The sequence below is a fragment of the Phasianus colchicus genome, chromosome 7, assembly GCF_987193195.1.
Source record: "Phasianus colchicus chromosome 7, bPhaCol1.hap1.1, whole genome shotgun sequence".
NCBI lineage: Eukaryota > Metazoa > Chordata > Aves > Galliformes > Phasianidae > Phasianus > Phasianus colchicus.
In genome coordinates, this window is record NC_143442.1 from 23,918,191 (window position 1) to 23,937,901 (window position 19,711).

Below are 19,711 nucleotides of genomic sequence, written 5' to 3' on the forward strand. Positions count from 1 at the left end.
ACAAGTGATGCACAAGCAATTGCTCACCCTCCCTGATCGATGCCCAGATAGCCCCCTTTTCCTGAGCAGCTGGAGAGAACCAGATGAACTCCCACCTCCTTCAGAACTTCTTCTGCATATGGTATGAAATATCCCTTCAGCCAGTTTGAGTTAGCTGTCCTAATTCTGTTCCCTCCCAGCTCCTTGGGCCTTTCATTGAGAACTGGTTCTGTTTAGCAGTGCTTAGCAGCAGCTATAAACACTGGTGTGTAATTAACATTATTTTTCTCCCAGAACTAAAAACATAGCAGCATACCAAACACTTCAAAGAAAACAATTCCATTCCAGACGAAACTAAGACATGGGTAAAAACCCCAAGCCCACAGTTCAGATTACCTTTTACAAATCTCTTACTCACTTACTTTGGATTGCAGTGTCAGCTGTTTTGTGACGAGATGGAAAACTGTTTCCTGATCATGGCTCAATTGCATTTTTAGCCCTTTCAGTATGCTCAGAGTTCTGTCTCCACTGAAATTGTAATAGCTTGGATTTCCACTGCTGTGACAGCATGCAGTTCCTGCCTGTGAAAGCACAGGCAGACTCAAGAGCTCAAAGTTTGATTGAAAAATGGGGTAAGGATAGGACTGAGTGGTGGCTGAATTAATTCTGCAGCAGAACACCCTCAGGTAATGCTTAGAGTTTGGAAGGACAGGCTTAGAGTGCTTGTGAGGATAATGAAAAATTAAGTATGAGGGTATACTGGGGGGCATTTTCAGTTTCTTTTCCTAGATAAGCTTTGTTGTGGTTTGCACTGACTGCAAGATTGCTTGCTGAAAGTTTAATAATTTTTTCCCCTAACCTCATGATAACTTTAGTAATAGGAAATGATCATACTTGTGAAGTGACAGAGTCACACGTTCAAATATGATTTAAGGATATTTATCCAGAAACCACTAAGGTGGGCTTGGAAAGAGAGGATGTAATTTTTTTTTCTCTCTCTAAAGAAAAAGGGAATTCCAAAACTTTCAATATTGGAGAAAATTTACATTGATTGCAAACCTTAAGAGTCTTGTTAAAATTCCTAGAATGCAAATGGGTACACCAGCTCCTCTTAGATTATCCAAATGATTTCCAATAAGACACAGCTTAAAGACCTCAGAGGCTAGGAAGAGCAGCTTCCAGAGCAAAGAAGAGGAAGTATCAGTGAGGCCAAGAGATATACTTGAAATAATAGGACTCTAGTGAAAGCACTGACTGAGAAGTGTGCTTGCTGCATGCTATCTTTATTGAGGTGCCAACTGGATTACAGAAACACTCATTTATAACTCAGGATTTTTTTCAAAAAGGAAAGGTATGGTAGACCAACTACTTCTTGCACTGGTTAGTCTGCATTTAGGTGACAAGCTGACACAGAAAACTGAAAATACACAAACCAAAATCACTTCTCTTACAATACATTGGCATTCCTGGGCCTAGGAGCAGGTAGGAGCAAAACAGCAAGCCAAGAGAGGAAGGGTTCTGCTCCTAAGAGTGAGGAGAGATGAAGCTCACTGGGTGTAGTTTCCTTAGAGCCAAGCTTGGCCAGCAGGAACTCGGAAACTGCTGTTTGCACTTTCCATGTTGATGCGAACAGTGTATTTCTATATGTGCTCTTGGTAGAGGAGCATTTCTTGGTTAAGTCCGTTTCTCCCTCTGATGGGAGTAGCCCTGCAAAGCCCCAAGCATAAGAAGGCTCCATATTTCAGAGGGTGGGCTTCCACTGCCTCATAGGTGTTACTGAATACTGCAGAGGCGCAGAGGAGGCTTCCCAAGGTTGAAGCCATCAAACAACTGAGTTTCCTGTTTGAACACTGCCGTTGTGGTGGTTTCACTCGGCTGTACATCACGTGCCACGGAGGGAGGAGGAGAGAAGCTGTGTGAGCTAGTGATGGTGCAGCTTGCCCTGTGGGGACGCCTGTGGTGTGAAGCCCTGGGGGACTCGGCAGTGCCTGGAGGGTGGGGACAAGGCCACAGGCCCACCATCATCACCATGCTGGGGATCCTCGTGGTGCTCTGCCTCATCCCTGCTGCAGATGTAACAGGTAACAGAAAAAATATGATTGTTTCCATGATTTTTCAACATTTGCATCGTAGGAGAGGGGAGACAGTCTTGTATAGATCTGGATTAGTTTTGCAGAAATTATGTTGTATCTGAACATGAGAGAAGAGACAAAGCATGCTGCTGAGACTGCTTACGGATTGACTCAGTATAACCAGGTTATTTTTCTTCCACGAGTATCCCTCCTAGACAAGACTCAAGAGATATCTATTTAATCTGCCACCTCTTCAGATGCATTTGGAAACTGCTTATTTAGAGGGAATTTATTTCACCTTTCCCTAGCCTGCACAGATTGTGCTTTGTGGCTTTCAACATCTGCTGGGGGGATCTGAGCAGAGCTGGTGCCTGTGCCCTCTGGGGCCACTTCCAAGCCTGCTGTGGTCAGCCCTATGTCCCATTGTGTACCAGCTTGGTGTGACAGGCTGTGGAGGTGAGCCCACCCGAACTCTCATAGCATCAACAAGTGAAAGGAACAACACAACAATAGATCTGCTTACTGAGCTCAAAGTTGGGAGGATCGGAATTGCCGACTAACTGATTTTTGCATTATTTAGTAGTTTATTGATAATAACTAGATATGTTGCTTCTTTCTGAAAATATTTTTGATAACACAAATGTCTAGTTGTGATTTAGAAATCCAGCATCTTAGTAAATCTTTCTGAATCTTCAGTTACCTGGCTGCTGTCTTTCGCTGATGCAGTTAATGCGTTCAGAGCTACCATGTCTTTTCAAGTAGTACATCAAATGCAAAGCAAGGCAAAGGGTGATGGGTTTTGCTAGGATAATCTTGACAATTTTTCAAATCACTAGCCTATGAACTGTTGTTATTTGGTCTCCTCTAAATATCAGCGTGTTGTATTTTATGAGGAATTTACAGATAGGAACAAAAATCTGTTTTCCAGTACAAATCTTTCACATATAGAATATCTCCAAAGAGTTGTTTTTCCTAACGCAAGAGATTATTATATTTTTCCTAAATTGCATGTTGCTTTTCTGTAGTTCTAGTCCTCATGAAAGGCAATGTGATTTGCATGAAGCCTTGATCTATATTTCTTTAAGAGATGATAGGCTCTTTTTTCCTTGTCCTTTTTGCATTTTCATAATTCTCTGCTTGCAATATTGTAATTACTTCCACAGCAGGCCACTGGATTGTCTGAGAAGACAATAATTCTAGGAGGGGATAGGTAGCAGTGATAAGTTAACAGTTTTAAAACCATTTCCATGAGAAGTGAACATCTTTTAAACAACCCTTGAATCACAAGAAAATACAATGTATGTTTATCAGACACCAGGGTTATGCCATGATTCTCTAGACATTCATACACTTGCTTTAGGTTAAGAACTTGAATTTCTACAGCAGCTTCATTGAAACTATTCAATCGCTTGAACAGAACCATGAGTTAGCTTATTTTTCAGGGCTTTCACTTATTTCCATGTCTCTTCTTTGCATTTTTATCCTGAGATGAATGATCCTTGCTACACAGACAACGTTAGGGCAAGTCAAAGCCCTGCAGAACTTCCTCAAACCACAAAATGTACTTTGTTCTGGTGAAGACAACTGAATCTATCCTGTTGTGCTTTTATTAGCCTGCACCATTGAGTGTGGCAAGTTGAGTTTGAATTGTGGAACTGCAAAGCTGGGAAGAGACTTACAAGATTGGATTGCTTATTCCCTCTTTTCAGTAGTATGGATGTTTACAAAGCCTGTCCCCCTCCACCCTCATCATCTGCTTTCTGTCCGCTAAGTAACTACGTGGTTACACTATGCCAAAGAGGCTGCTAAATACTTGGCTGTTTATTTTGTGAAATAAAGTAATGTAAGAATGTTCCCACTGCAGAGGACCCCAGATGACCTCATCTTTTCAGTGCTTGCATAACATCCTGGCTGGTGTTAAAATCAATCTCTGAGTGCTAAAATCAGCCTCAAACCCACCAAGGTTACCAGAATGCAAAATGCAAGGTTAGCTGAGATTAGGATGACATCAACAAATTCTGGCTCAAAAATATTACAAAGAGCAAAAGGAACCCCTGCGCTCAAACTGAGTTTAATTTCAGCAAGAATACTTTGCTCGGTGCAGCATTTGCTTGAATGGAGGAAAGGTTAGTACAAAGCCAGTCTGTCACATTAGAAAGGGTAGATCCCTCCAGCTCTACACATAGACAGCGCTTGGTCACCTAAAACTGAAGTAACAGAAGAAGACTTGCACCTGGGAAAGAGTAAAGGCAACTGAACAACAAACCAGCAGCTGAAGAAACAAACAGCTTTGTTTATAACATAACTGTGTATCTTTCCACTTGTGGATTAAACAAGCTCCTTCCAGGTTTCTCTCTCCACCCCCCCAGCAGGGACTTAAGTGGGCCATTTCTTTACTGTGCTTAGAGAAATCCCAACTTATCCCAGATTCCTTGCTCTGGCAAATAGCTCCCTGAAGCCAACCGGCATGAAAAAGAAAGAGAGTACAAAATATTTTTAACATAATATTTTTTTTCCAATAACTGATAATGATTCATGGAAAGTTCTGGGAAAAAAAAAAAAAAAAAAAAAAAAACCTTTCAAAATAGTTAGTTTCCATACTCTGTCATCTTTATTTCACTTTCTTGACCAAAGAAAAAAAAAAGAAAGAAAAAAACCTTCAATGGAGCTTTGCTTGCATCAAGGGTCTGTGATTGAGGAGGTAGTGTTTTTTGGAAAATATATATGGATTGGACTTCTTTCATGAGGCAAAAAAGCCCCCACTTGTGATTATAAGATATGATTAGCATGACAACATACAGAAAAGCTTAACAGAGATCTTGCACACTGTTTCTTATAAAACCTACAGTCTGGAGACACATCAAAATGTTCTTACATTTCTAGACATTACAAACTTTTGAAACTGGACAATGATTTTCATAACTGCCATTTGCTGCCTGAGGCCAAGACACAGATATTTATTACTATATAACATGACTGAAGACAGCTCTGGAAACAGCAGTCATAACCCGATTTAGGGGAAAATGTACACTATTGGAAACACATACTGGATGTTTCAGAGTTTCACTATTTTCATAAACCCAAAGAGATACAAGAAAAACTGTCTTTGTGAAGGCAAAAGCAGCTTCAGTGCAGGTTTGTTCAGAATGGTTCAGATTCTACTAAGAATACACTGAAATCCTATTCAGATCAGAAATCAAGTAAGGGTTGTTTGGCCTTACTTTGTTTTCCCCACAAAACTAATATATATTTTGGTATGACTGACTTTCTTCAATTTGAAAAAACCGTGAGCTTGGAGAAGCAGGATAACAGCAGGGCCTGACATGCCTGTGGGGCGAGCTTGCCTTGCCTCAGCCCTGCCCTGTTCACATGGTGCTAATTAGTTCCTATAAATGGAAAACAAAACACCTTCAATCAATTCAGATTTTACATGGTAGAGCCACTTTGCAAAAGCAGATTTGGTTTAAGTTTGGCTTAAACAAATCACCTAGGAGCAGCCCTTATTTAATGATCCACAAATAAACTTTTTCCCACTGTTTAGCTATCTCAGCACCAACAGTATGGGGCTGGGTCATCAACACTCAGCTGCCATGGTGAGATAAACAGGCTGGGCCAGAAAGCCAAGATGTAAGGTGAAGGAAACTATTTTTTTGGTGGATGCATCAAAAAAGTTTGTTTGCCAATGAGCAATATATCACAGCAGGGACATATATAGTCCAGAGCTGTAATTAAATAGCGGAGCTCCTGATGTGAAGCTATGTGCTACCATATACCAGGAATCCAGACTAGCAAAAGTTCAAGGTAAGTCTCTGGGTTCTACAGAAGAGTCTAAACAACATCTGAAGGTGGTCCCTCAGTGACACTATTTTCAGTGTTGTCTTTCCTCTGGCCAGAGTGATCTGATAAACGTCCGTCTGTTTTTCTGTAAGTACTTGCAGTGACAAACAGGTACTTATTTGTAAGTACCTACAGTGAAAAACAAGCAAGTATTTTTTTCTGAGCCGTAGTACTTCTGCAACTATCTTTTCAAGGATGCCTGTTTTGGATATAAACTATGAAACAGAAAAACCCCTTCTGAAGGTGTATTCAGCTCCTGCAATACCCAGGGTTGTTGTAGTGGTGGGCACTGGTGGAGTAAAAATCAGAACAATTCTGTCTCAAGTGAGATGCTTTGAATTCTGCTTTTCTAACCAAATAACAATTCCACTGCAGACTTGTACCTTCCCACTTGGGCCAAAGATTGATTTTTCTAGAAAAAAAAAAAGTGATCGAATAGCGTGTCTAAAGAGGCAGAATATGAACCTCACTCTTTACTAGAATGCCTTATAGGCCTAGGTGAGAGTTTTTGTAGGAAAATGCTGATTCAATGAAACTGAAATATTTTGCTGAAATGTCGTCACTTCGATGAAAATCCACCATAGGCAGCACCTTCAGTAGGAACCATCCTTGTCTGCTGTTACTGCCAGCCTGCTCTGGGATTCCAAGATCTTGGGACCTTTGTACTGGAAAGAATGGAAATGCTCACTCTGCACCAAAACAAAAAGTTTTAGTGTTTGGATTCCCTGCAAACATGAGATTTCTGAGCTGTGATAAGCTCTGCTGCAACCCTCAAGTTAGCTACACTGAACAGAGAGATATGAGGAGGTTGGGCTGCAAACTCCCTCTTTGCTGAAGATCCCCTGTCTCATATCTTCCTGCTCTCATGAGAAGAAAGGGCTGGTAAACATGACTTTTGGTGAGAAAATGAACAACTTCAGCAGTTTCATGGGCTGGGCTGGTTCTTGGAGAACCTGTTGGGCATGGTTTGTTTTTACTGCCCACACCCTGCAACTAGTCCTGACCAACTCAGACACCTCTGTGTGTTCACTCCCTGTTCCAGTCTTGTGTGTTTCATGTCTTACAATTATTGCTGTGCCAGGGCATACCTTAGCAGAGGGCTTCTGGCTCAACCTCCCAATAGGCCAACAAGTGGATGGAGCCAAGGTTTTCATCCAAATTTGTTAGACTCACACTCAAGTCCGTCTTTTGTTTTGATTCAGAGCAAGGATTACACCCCAATCTCCCATGTCCCTGTGAATGCTGTGACCACCATGTAAGTTCACTGTCTTCACTCACAGCTCTCATAATGAAAGCTATGCAAAAAGAAATAGTTTCAAAATGGAAAATGTGGCTTTCACAACACCTGTGGATATACTTGGTAGTATCTGGTGTGGATATTTTCTGGATCTATGTAAATACCGTGTCAATTTTATGAATGCATTTGTTTTATATGCCTCTTGGTGTGTATCTGTCTCTGAAAGCAGAGCATATGACTAGACCACATCACTTTAGTGGCATCTTCCAGGCTAATGATCTTGCAGCCCTCTAGAAGCCCAGGCTCCCAGCAGCCTTAAGGGAGGCACGCTTAAGTTCTTGACCTGAAACTGAGCATGGCAATAAACCTGTGTACCTTTCACCCCGAAGGAGTGTCCTCCCAAGAGGTCAGGGAGGTCCCTCTTCCTGTGCATCTAGGAGCACACTAAATGCATCCATGTAGTCCTAAATATTAAGTATATTGAAATACTTGTTTCCTGGGCACTGTGAATCTGGCCTTCTTCCCGCTCTATTTTCCTTTCTATCCTCTTAAAGTATCCTCACATGGATTAAGTAGAATGAATGCAGGTTTTACAGCAGATTTTGGAGAGACATACAGTTGCCATTGTCTCAACCACAATTCTCTGTGATCCATCAAAGGCTGCTAAGAACTCCTGCAAGTTGAACTTGCATGGAGACACACGCAATGGCATGCATACACAAAAGCACTGTCCTTGCTTCCGGCAAGTTCCTAGTTTAAGAACCACAGCTCACTTCCTCTTATTTATGGGTCACCATTTGAAAAGCCTCATTTGTACAGGGTGGATTTTCTGGGAGCAGTTGTCTTTCTGCACAGTCTGAGCAGTGGTTTATTGTTTGGCAGTTAGCAGCATGGAGTTCTACATGTCAGAAAACGCTATATGTATCAGTTTGGTCAATCCAAACTGAATTGTATCTTCATGTGACATGCTTTTTTACAGGCCATTCAAGTGCTAAGTGCCAATACGGTGTCAGATTAGTCAGCCTAAATCCTTTGAGTGATTAAGAATCTGCTACAGCTGCTAGCTAGATAAATGACTTTTTTAAAATTAAAATTATGCCAGTTCTTGCTTCCTGTCCAATACTTGAAAGGAAACACCAATAGTGCTTCCTTTCCATACTTGAAAAATTTCACCAAATTCTACTTGCAAACTTTTCAGTCTGTCCTTGAATTAAAAAGCAAAGGTATGAATAATATTCTCTTATCTGATTACTTAACTGAGCATTTAATTCATGGCATTTTCACTCCATACTGCTCCCTGGCATTCTGCATGCTAAGGAAGGGGTAGACTGAGGTGGCCTTACACATGTATACGCACTAACAAACAAAGCAGCTTTGTGACCCTTGACTTTAAATCTTTGTCACGTGGGCCGCTTTCTCTCATAGTGTTCTGACTGTGGAAGAACACCCTCAACCTCACAGTCTCCCCTGGTAACAATGAAATTACTTATACATAGGGAGAGGATACTGCAATCAGAGCTTCCTTGAGTAACTGCTTAGCAGGGAGCGCCAACAGAGAAGAAGAGACAAGCTGAACAGGAGGATGTGTGGTTTTAAGTCTCTTAATATATCTTGCAAACAAGTGTTTTTCTTCCCTCCCTTCCAGAAAACAAGATTCTAGTGGCTCAGAGTCCTTTGCTCATTGTAGCCAATAGAACGGCAACTCTAGTCTGCAACTACACATACAATGGAACAGGGAAAGAATTTCGAGCCTCGCTGCACAAAGGAACAGACAGTTCAGTTGAAGTCTGCTTTATTTCATGGAACATGACCAAAAGTAACAGTAATTCAAATAAAGAATTCAACTGTTGGGGGAATCATGATAAAGACAAAGTAATCTTCAATCTTCGTAATATGACTGCCAGCCAAACTGACATCTACTTCTGCAAAATTGAGGCCATGTATCCACCTCCATATGTCTATAATGAGAAGAGCAATGGGACTGTAATTCATGTGAGAGGTAAGCTGAGAACCTGTACACCAGTATCCTTCCTGTACACACTCCCTATGTTTTGGATTGAGGCAGAAAAAATAGCTGGGTTGCCTCTTAAAATGAAATTCCTGCTCCTGATTTCTTAAGAAAGGCATCTTAAGCAGGTGTATGATAAGATTAATACAGATGGTGTGTTGGAATGAGGAGTAAACAAGCTTTGAAGTGCTTAAAAGTTTTCTTTGTTCTTTTAAAGAGACACCCATCCAAACACAAGAACCTGAGTCTGCAACTTCGTACTGGGTTATGGTGGCAGTGACAGGACTTCTTGGTTTCTACAGTATGCTTATAACTGCAGTCTTTATAATCTACCGGGTAAGAAACTATTATCCTTTGCTTTATGTGCTCTTTGTCCCTGCGTGCTTTTCATCTCTCATGCTATTCTTCCCATACTTACCACAAATCCACTGATATCCCTCACATTTGGATCACAGTGCTTCTTCAACCCAGCTACATACTCACACCTCTGCTATGCCCCAAGAAAGCTGAAGCACCAGATGCTCTCCAGATAGGCAGCCAGCCTCTTCAATAGAGTCCTATGGCAATGTCAACACCTCAGCAAAGCTGGGACACAATCTCCAGTTCCAACTAGTTCTCCCTGTCAGGGAAATATTTTTCTAAAAGCACCCCTGCCAAACTCCTTTGAGACTGTCCTGATGGGAGGAGCTCACCTACAGTGAAACAATCTTCAGAGAACCCTCAATTGGCCCCAAAACATCCACACTGATGTCTTGTGCCTATGCAGCAATTCGCTCACATACACACTTTTTCTGACAGCTTGATTTCAATAGAATAGGGGCACCAGTGCATTGGTAGTATATTTACCCCAAGAAAGCAGAGAGAGTCTTGCAGTTCTTTATTTTTTGCCTTCTAATCCCTCTGAAGATTTGTCGGGACCAGTTCACATCCAGTCCAGCTTGGTTCAATACACAGTCTTGCTGGAGTAGGGAAAGCACAAAGTGTGGGTGCAGAGGCAGCAGAATGCCACCTTCTAGCACAGGTCTTAGGGTCACCATCTCCCAGAGATGATTTCACACTTTCTGCTCCATGTTGGAAAGACTTGAAATATGACCACAGAGAGTTCTGTTCCTTGCACTCTGTCTCTCTTTGTATCTCTGCCATTAAATAGTGTCATTCAACACATTTTATGAGGTAGTCTGTATAAAGGGTGGGTGCAGTCTTTCTGACAGGCCACATGCTGCATGTACACAGAAAATCACATTACTAGCTGAAACTTGAGCTTTCTTAACTGTTTCACAAAAATACACTTGTTCAATATATACATATTTCTAATGGTTAACAATGAAACTGGACATTGCTTTAGGAAAATAAAAAGGCAGGTTAAGCGGTCCCTCTTAGTGCCTTGCTATAGAAACTGACAGGAGAGCTGTGAGAGGATTACAGCAAACAGCTGCTGGTGTTACTGTGCTGTGCTACAGTAGCTGTGCCTGGATGAGATACTGTAGCTTCCAATCCATCCTTCAGGATCTGAAACCATTTTCTCTCTGCTATTTTTGCTTAGTACCCAATGGCTACGCACTGCACTACTAAGATGTCTGCTCCCAGCAAGACTGACAAGGCTGCACTGTGATGCATGCTGCTTCCTGCATCAATTTCACCTGCTGTTATCGCTGCTGGTGCTATTCTCCTGATAACGTGTGCTCTGAGTGTGGATGTACTTGGAGTGCTGTTGAATGTAAACAAAGCTGCCTACAAGACATTGTAGATGCTAAAATGAGGTCCTAAAAATGGTATTTGACAGCCAAAGCAAGTCTGTTTCACTTCAGCTCCTGAAAGCAACTAAAGATGTGCTAATTCCTACAGTTCTGTCTTCCCTGGAGGAAAACTGTTTTCCTCTCGAGAAGCAGCTGTATTTCATCCTGGAACAATCCAGGACTCACTCATGCTAGCAAAATGTATTTCTCTCATGTGAAATTACCTCTTAGATTTTAATAGATGAATTAAAAATGTTTTTTATGGAGGTAAACACAGAGAAAACTTTTCTATCTAATGATTAAATGCACCAATTGCACTGCATGCTTAAGTAACACATAATTTCCATTCAACCCCTTGCATATATATAACATTAACATCAAAAAGCTTTAAGCATTTCATAGAAATTAACTGCCTCCCTCTGCATGTACAGCTGTTTGGTTTCTGATGCAAGCCTCCTCCAATTCCACAGCATCACATGCATATTGCACTATATGCAATATATTCATATACTATGTATGTCTGTGTATGTAGGAAGTTTCAGTTAAAACATTGTAAGAAAAAGTATAATCAGCATTAAGGAAAAAGAATGAAGGCACTTTACCTAGTTCCTGTAAGAAGGCCTTCATCTATGCAAGAACAATAAACTCATGCACAGCCTGTGGGAACCACAGGTTATACACTGCTGTAGCCACGAACTTCCTCTATGATTATAGGCAAATGATTTAAACTGCCTTCTGCTGCTCTTGTTCCTGAAGGGGATGCTTCCCATGTCTCACAGAGGCACTGCATTATGCATTATACAATGCACATTATGCATTTCTACTGTAAGTGGTAGGCAAGCCATGATACATAGGAGCAGCTCCAAAAGTAATGCCTCCTATTTTATTATGTTGGCCCACAAATCAGAGGCAGATGTTGGTGGTACAGCAGTAGAGGTTGAACCTTCTTGCCAATATTCCATTTCATTTTGTTGCCATGAGACAGATGGCAGCAGAAGGGCAGTCTAACAAAATGGTGCCTGACATGGAAGTGTGTATGAAGCAAAGGTGTGTCACTGAATTCCTCTATGGGGGAAAAATGGCACCCATTCACATTCACTGATGTTTGCTGAATGTCCCTGGAGACCAAACAGTGGATGTGAGCATGGGGAGGTGGTGAGTTTCAGCAGAGGAAACAGTGACATGAAAGACAAGCCATGTTCCAGACAGCAATACACAGCTGTCACACAACAAAATTAAGATCATCTTGATCAGCTCATCAGCACAGATTTTGTGGTTTACAATCTGGGAACTGCGTCTGGAGCTGAGTATCAGCCTCAGTGCATTGGAAACAATGGTGGCTATGTTGGAATACTGCAAAGTTTGCACCAGGTGGGTCCCACAAATGCTCACACAGGAACAAAAGTAACAGCGTGTGCAAGTTTGCCAGGATCTACTGAAGTGATTTGAGACTGAAGTGGCAGCTTCCTGGATCACTTCACTACCAGAGATGAGACATGATGACACTGCGATGAGCTGAAGTCAAAATAGTAGACCACTGAGTGGAGACGTGAATTTTCCATAGAATAAAATGTTCAAGGTACAGCTCTCTGCAGGAAAAGTGATGTGCACTGTCTTTTGGGGTAGGACAGAGGTGATCCTCTGGATTTCCTGGAACCCAGACAAACCATCAACTCTGACCACTACATCATGACACTGGCTAAGCTAGACTGGAGCTTCCAGAGTCGGGAGAACAGAGAAGAAGACAACCTTTCTCTTGCAACATAGTAATTCCAGACCCCTTACCAGTTTGAAGACTGTAGAGCACATTTCTCATCTTAGCAGGACTGTCCTATCACACCCACCTATATAGTCCAGTTTTAATGCCTTATGACTTCCATCTGTTCAGGCCAATAAAAGATGAACTACGTGGGCAACATTTTCCTAACATCAACGCCATCATAATAGCTGTGAAACAGTGTGTCACCTCTACTAGTGCTAACTAGTGGTGACTGTGTTGAAAAACAGTTTTTTGCAACTGAGAACTTGCTCTATCAAATAGTGATATTGTGCTATTTGTGTGTTGTAACTTCCATGGAAATAAGCAGAAGGCATTACTTTCAGACCTACATACATAGCCCAGGCTGATTTTTTTCTGCTCTTATTCTCTTCCAGTTAAGCCAATTTCTTTTGCTTCCTAATAAATTAGGGCAATCTTCACTGCTCAAGGCTGTATTGCTTCTGCTGAGTCATTCCCTAGCTGAGAACTTGCGGTGGGAGAGATCAGTTTGTATCCTTTGTCTGCAGTATTTCTTCACCTGGAAAACTGACACTACATCTCTCAGCAGATTAGCTGGAGACTTACATTCAGGTTGGGCTTATTCTATGGATTATTTTATGAGAACGTGTGTTCTTTTGTAACTGTTTTCAAACTGGAGGCTTTCTTATAAATATGTCTACTTCCCTGAACCAACCCAGGACCAGGACTGCCAGCAGCTGAAGGTTAGGTAAGATGATTTGTTAACTCGAAGAAAAAATCAAATGCATTATTAACATTTCTCATGTCTTATTAACACTCAAAAATTATCTGCTCTCTTCCCTGTCTTTTTCCCCCCTTTTAGGATGTTCACCACAGGTAGGACAGACTAATTGCAGAAATGGTTTCACACTTCTCTCACCCCTTCTCCCACAGCAAAAATCCAAGAGGAACAGGTACCGTCAGAGTGACTACATGAATATGACCCCCCGGCATCCACCTCACCAAAAGAACAAAGGCTACCCATCCTATGCACCAACACGAGACTACACTGCGTATCGCTCCTGGCAGCCATGATACCCACCAGCATAACACCACTATCCTCATGGGCTTCTAGGCAGCCACCTGCTCTTGGAATGGAAGGACAACCTGTCATTTCCTCATCGCGTTTGTTACTATTGACCATGGATATCTACACCACAGCAAGTATTGGCTAAACTTCAGTATTATTCAAAGATAAAAGATAAACATAAAAAAGAGGGAAAAAGACAAAAAAGGATTGTTTTCCGTGGTGGCTGAAAACGTGGTGTAACTTGTTTTGAGGTTTGTCAGTGGGTAAGAAAGAAGGATGGCAATGGACCTCAGAGCTGGTCTCCTCCTAATGTGTGTGGGGTTTTTTGAGCTGCTTGGGGAACCTGAATTAGAACCAGAACTTCTGACCTTTCCCAACAACCAGTGCCTTAGCCTTAGCCTGTAATTTCTTTTCCTGTATGTCTAATCCTCAGAAACCATTGTTGCTGTAAAATATGGAAAAATGAAAAAAAAAAAAAAACCAAAAAAAAAGCTTCCCTCTGAGCCCAGAGCACAGTTTGAAGTTTGAGACAAATGTTCAAAAGAGTTGGAAAAGTCAGCCAGAACGTAGCTGAGCAATTAGGCTATAGCAGAAGTGGGCTGTGAGGGCAAACCAATTGAAAGGAAGCTACTTAAGCATTCAGCATGTGAGTCCTTAGATTGTTCACTTTTGGTTTGCAAAGAGCATTTGAAGTCATAACTGAGCTACTCTACAGAGTGAGAAACCAATCCACCTGAAGAAGAAATCAAGACAAGTTGGACTGTGAGAAAGATTTGCTGTGATCATGAAAAGCCCCAGTTCCTATGTTTGCCTACAGCAAGATGATATGAAGTCATATGGTGAGCATTAGATGACACCGATGTCATATTTGGAGCAGAGCTTTACCTCATTTATGAATTTTTGTTTCTATCAATAAGGCACTTTGTTGAGTCCTCCTGAATATTCTTCCACTTTTTCTGGCACCTGTGTTGTACCAGAGCTCCTCTAAGAATCAGAGACCAGTTATGAGCAACTAAAGACCAGCTGAACATTTTTTTCCCATAAGCAAGCAATGTTTTGGATGTGAGAGTGTCCTCAGGTCCTACCACTGTGACCAGCGTACACATCTGCTCAGCTGCTTGCAGGGATTGCTCTAGGCACTTTGAACTTCGTGCTGACTGAAGGTTATTTTTTATCTAAATATGTTCTTCAGGGATGCTCCCTGCTAGAGTAGGGTAAAGTCTTCAACAAAGGCCGGTTTCATTCCATTAATTAAGCATGTTTACATTAACAAGGCATCTTAAACTGTAATTGGGGTTATTTTAGCTTAAGATCCTTTTTCATACAGAGAAGATGAGATGTATTTTATAGGGATTACTGAATAAACAATTACATGAAAAATAAATCCATACTTCCACTTTGAAATAAAATTGGGATTGTTCAACATTTACATTTCTCCAAATCAAGCTGAGAAGATTCTTCCTCTCTTTGAGGGGAGATGACAAAAATAGAGATGTGGAAGTGTGGCAACAACCTGCTTTGATGTCTTAACCCAAGTAAAGCTTTAGGCTCTTCCAAATTGGAAGTTTTATTTGAGTTTGTTGACCACGCCCTGGGCCATTCCTGCAGAATCACATTACCACAAACTGTGCTCCTAGCAGGTGCTGTGGTCAGGTGCTTGCTGTCCCCAACTGGGTGTAACTCTGCCAAGGAGACCCTGGGTGACACCACGGGCTGTATGGCTGGCCTTGGAATCACCCAAGGCCTTCCCAGAAGAGCCATGCTTGGCCAGCCATGCAGCCTATGGTGGCACTGGTAAGAGAGGCTTAGATGCCCACTGCCAGCAGCGGTGCTGAGTGTTTGGTACAGGACTGCTGTCTCAGACCCAGCAGGCTCTGAGACTGCCCCTCCCTATGGCTTTGCACTGCAGTCATGTCAGTAAGGAGCATGTACAAGTGTGGAGAGGAAGCAGACAAGCAGGACCCACACAAGACCCTGCACAGTCCTGGCCTGACATTCCTCACTAGCCCTGGCAGCAGGATGCCAGCGCCTCCCCACATCCTTTCATGCTCTTTGCAGGGATCTGCAGGCGGTCACAGCCCTCTGCCAGGGCACAGCTTTATCTTGCCTGGCTCAACACTATTCACAGCACCCCTGTTGTGTAATGCAACATTAACAAGTGCTCAGATTGTGATGCAGTGTGAAAAATCACATCTTCCAGTGCAAATGTAAGGTGAGATTGCGCATGTACACTGAAAACATAAATGAAGGTCAATGATCTTCATTTAATCTGGGTATGTATATTTTTACATGCAGATGTGTCTGTTTCAGATCTACATTCCTTAGAGTTTTATTATATATTTTGCAGTCTCCTTTTAAAATTATTAAGTTGATACGGTAAATTAAATCTTGAATAAATGCAGTGTGCCTGAGGCTTGTCAGTGGAAATTATTACTTTCTAAAGCAAATGTGGTATAATTTGTTTTCCCCCCTCTAACACTTTTGTAATCTCCATATTTAAAGTGTATCAATAGCTCCCAAGGCACGATACTGGAAAGTAAGACCTGGAATATGTGGGACAAATATTAGTTCTATTGATTGACCAAAAAGAAAGGGAGATACATGGAAACATCCTAAATGAATACTGAAAAAAATGAGGTGAACCGGGACAGGAAAAACCTAAGCTCTATGTCAAAGTGAACACTATCACTATTTTAAAGCACTGCAGTGATACGATTGCAGCTTGTTGGAGATGAAATACCAGTGAATACCTTTTATCCAGTGAGGGACTGAGAGAAACGGTTTGCAGAGAAGCAAGCCAGTTAAGCCTCAAGACTGGCTCTGCATACGTGGATTAGCATATATGACAAACAGAGCAATCCTAATTTATTCCATCTGGTCTCAGGCACTGAATAATGTGCCAGGACAGTCCTGGCTCTCCCTGACCCTGTCTTTGGGGTCTATATGCTGTTTACAGGATGATGTAAAGAGAATCCTCCCTCTGCTGCTGCTCTGAACTTGGAAACTAGCCCTCATGGAGGACAGTGAGAGATCTATAGGGTTTTCTGCCTTGCAGACAGGGCTTAATACAAATGAAAATATCATCCTGCTGAGCAGTGATTTAATTTTTCATTCCCCTATCCTTCATGTTTGGATCTCAGCGTCAAATGAGCATCTGAATTGCAGTCATTGCAACTGAACAGCAATCAACATATGCTGCAAGGGGTCAACCAAGGGTTGTGCAGCTCCAGCCTCTGCACGCTGATTCCTGTTCTGCACGTCTCCAGTGTAGCACAAACCAATGGTCTGACTGTGCTTCACTTCCAGCAGCCAAGCCCCTAGGAGCCCCAGGAGGAAGCCTGTGGTATCGTTACAAGTATTTTGAACCTACACTGCTGGGGTTGTCAGGTTTACAGAAGCCAGAAGTCTTGGGCATCCCTTCTGATTTGAATCCCCCAAATTCCAATATTCTCCTCTTGTATCAGATGTTTCAAAATGACTCTTCTTTCTTCTATGGCTGCAAACGTGACCCCTGTATATCTGTCAAACAATGTCACCTCCCTACTTTGCATATCATCTCTTCTACTTTCAGTTCTATGCCAGACATAGCATTTCAGAAACTCATCCAGTTTGTTAATCTCTGACATTGTTGTGCAGCCTTCCATATGCAGCCGTGGCTACTTACTGGCTTCTCAGGCTACCTTGTATGCCATGTTTCTCTTCACTGTTGGGGAAGGAGTTGCCACAGGAGATTGGAGCCATGCAGAGATTTGATACGCTCTCATCTTCTGTTTTAAGGATTTGGAGTCTTTCATCGCTTTGATTTTCCCATTATCTTCAGTTTTTCAGTCATGCCAAACAGCCACATGGGAATCCCACATACCACGTGCTTCCCAAAGGGCATTTAATTTCTGTACGTTTCATTTCCTGTGCAGAGCAGGCTTTTGCCTTTTGCCGAGTTCACTGTGCTTGTATACCTGCCCTGACAGCAGAAGCAACTTTGACTCTTGATAATATGTTTGATACTGGGTACAAAACATTTGAGTTCTAGGAGCACAGAAGCTAATCTGCTTCTGAGCTAAAGATCAAATCTTTCCACTTTCAGCAAGGCTTTTTCTGTGTGACTGGAAAATAGTTTATTCAAGATGAATCACATACCAAGACAATTTTGTTAGTCACTCACACCAACCAGAAAACAGGTTAGGTTAATGAGTATAACGGCAGCTTTGTTACGGTCCAATAAAGAGTGGGAAAGCACTAAAAACAGTATTAGGCAGTAAACTGTAGACAAAGTCAGAGTCTGTAAGGGTCTGTGAGAGGGGAACATTACTAGCTGCTTATCTTGATGCAAATGGATTGTTCAAAATTAGGCACTTTTGTTAGAGCATAGCATTGCACCACATTACTATTCCAGCCTCAGGGGCACACAGGTAGCCTGGTGTGGTCAACTTGGCAGACAAAGTATTTGGAGGCTGCCAATTTATACAGACCTACTTGCGAACATACATAAAGTGGAATGGTCTCAACTTCTTTCTCTTTCTTATTTACTGTATCTCCAGGAGCAGAGCAATGGATCTTTGTTCCCCTGTTAATAAAAGCAAATCACAGCTCTCTTTTCAGATCTCATAAACTCTCCAGGGCCACCTCAGGTTCTGGGAGTTGGCTCTGTCTGACCAATTAAATGACCAGGAGTTTTCAAATGTCACCATTTTCCTAGCCATTATAACATTTTGTAGCTACATCATTCGTGCTCCTCACTGTTCTTTTGTTCCTTGAAGGAAACTATTCTGGATCAGGTTGAAATGTTCTAATGGGCTGGAACAACTCTACTTTTTAAGTCAGGAAGGATCACTGCAAAACCAGCAGAAACAAAGGGGAAAACAAGCAAATTGTAACAGTACGTTTGTATGGAAATTAACATCACGGTTGGTTTCAAACTAGTAGGAGGATCAAATGTCCTTTTTACAAAATTCTCAAAGAAAGACGTTTAAGAAATGACGTACTGAGGCACCTGACAGGAAGAGATAAGGTTGCCAAATGAAATATCCTGAGGCCAGAAGGAAGCTCCCACTCAGCCTCCTCTGCTCCTGCTTATGAAGGAGCCGGCTCTCTCAGCACAGTGGTGCTTAGCACTGCCTTCAGGAGTCGTGCCCCCCAACCTGGGCACACATACCTGGAAGGTGCGGCCCCCAAACTTGTGCCCAGCAAGCAGCAAGAGGCCATGGTGCTGCCTCAGCACCGATGCTGCAGGCAGAGCACAAGAAGCAGCCATTGGCAGCTTAACTGCACCACAGCCCAGCAGCATGGTGCACCCACGCCGAGCCGCACATGCGTCTGTGCAGGATGAAGGAATGCAGGAAGTGGCTGCACACTGCATACGTACACAGCCATGGAGAGAAGGGGGCAAAGGCAGAGGCAACATGCATGGGCCAGGGGGGGTGAATAGTAGCTCAGTTAATGCCTGACAGTCTGGTCAGTGCTGCATTAAATTAGATCGCTCTGTTGTGAGTCAGAATGAACTCATTTTCCTGCTATGCTTGCTGCCTGTGACAGCCCTTGGGCTATTTTAATATTCAAACACCAGTGGTCAAGATGAGAGCTGTTGTTTTTTCCTTTGCTAGTGAAAATGATGAAGTAGGCTGCTTGCATTTCTTTCTGGGCTTCTTGACCCAGCCAACTCCAAACTGGCTGGAGAATGGAAATTGTTCCTCTCTTTGCACAGCTCCTGTGCAAAGGGGCAGAACGTCAACTTTGGGAGCAGTATCCCCAGCTAACTCTTTTTCTCATTAGCAGCATGCTGAACTAATGCCAGTGTTTTCTTTTAACAATAGCACATGAAACTAAGAAGATACAGAACTGGGCAAAGAGGGAGTAGCCACCTTTCCTGCTGCAGGCACACAGCATTGATGCTCATTTCAAGTCCAGTCCCACGATGGAGCAACCTAGCAGTAAAGATGGCAGAAGCAAAAAGGGGTTAATGGAGAAACCATCTAAAACCTCTTTAATGGAACTCAAGAACTGTCCCTCAGGGAAATGGCAATGAAGAAACCAGCCGC

General features: G+C 42.3%; 1 protein-coding gene across 1 annotated transcript; it reads left to right on the forward strand.

Moving 5' to 3' along the window:
- Window positions 1-1,807: 1,807 nt before the first annotated feature.
- Window positions 1,808-16,087, forward strand: CD28 (CD28 molecule). Its single transcript, XM_031601297.2, has 4 exons — window positions 1,808-2,060; window positions 8,771-9,124; window positions 9,351-9,469; window positions 13,541-16,087. Exons 1-4 carry the CDS (start codon window positions 1,907-1,909, stop codon window positions 13,679-13,681), a joined length of 768 nt encoding a protein of 255 aa, XP_031457157.1. The 5' UTR covers window positions 1,808-1,906; the 3' UTR covers window positions 13,682-16,087.
- Window positions 16,088-19,711: the final 3,624 nt, after the last annotated feature.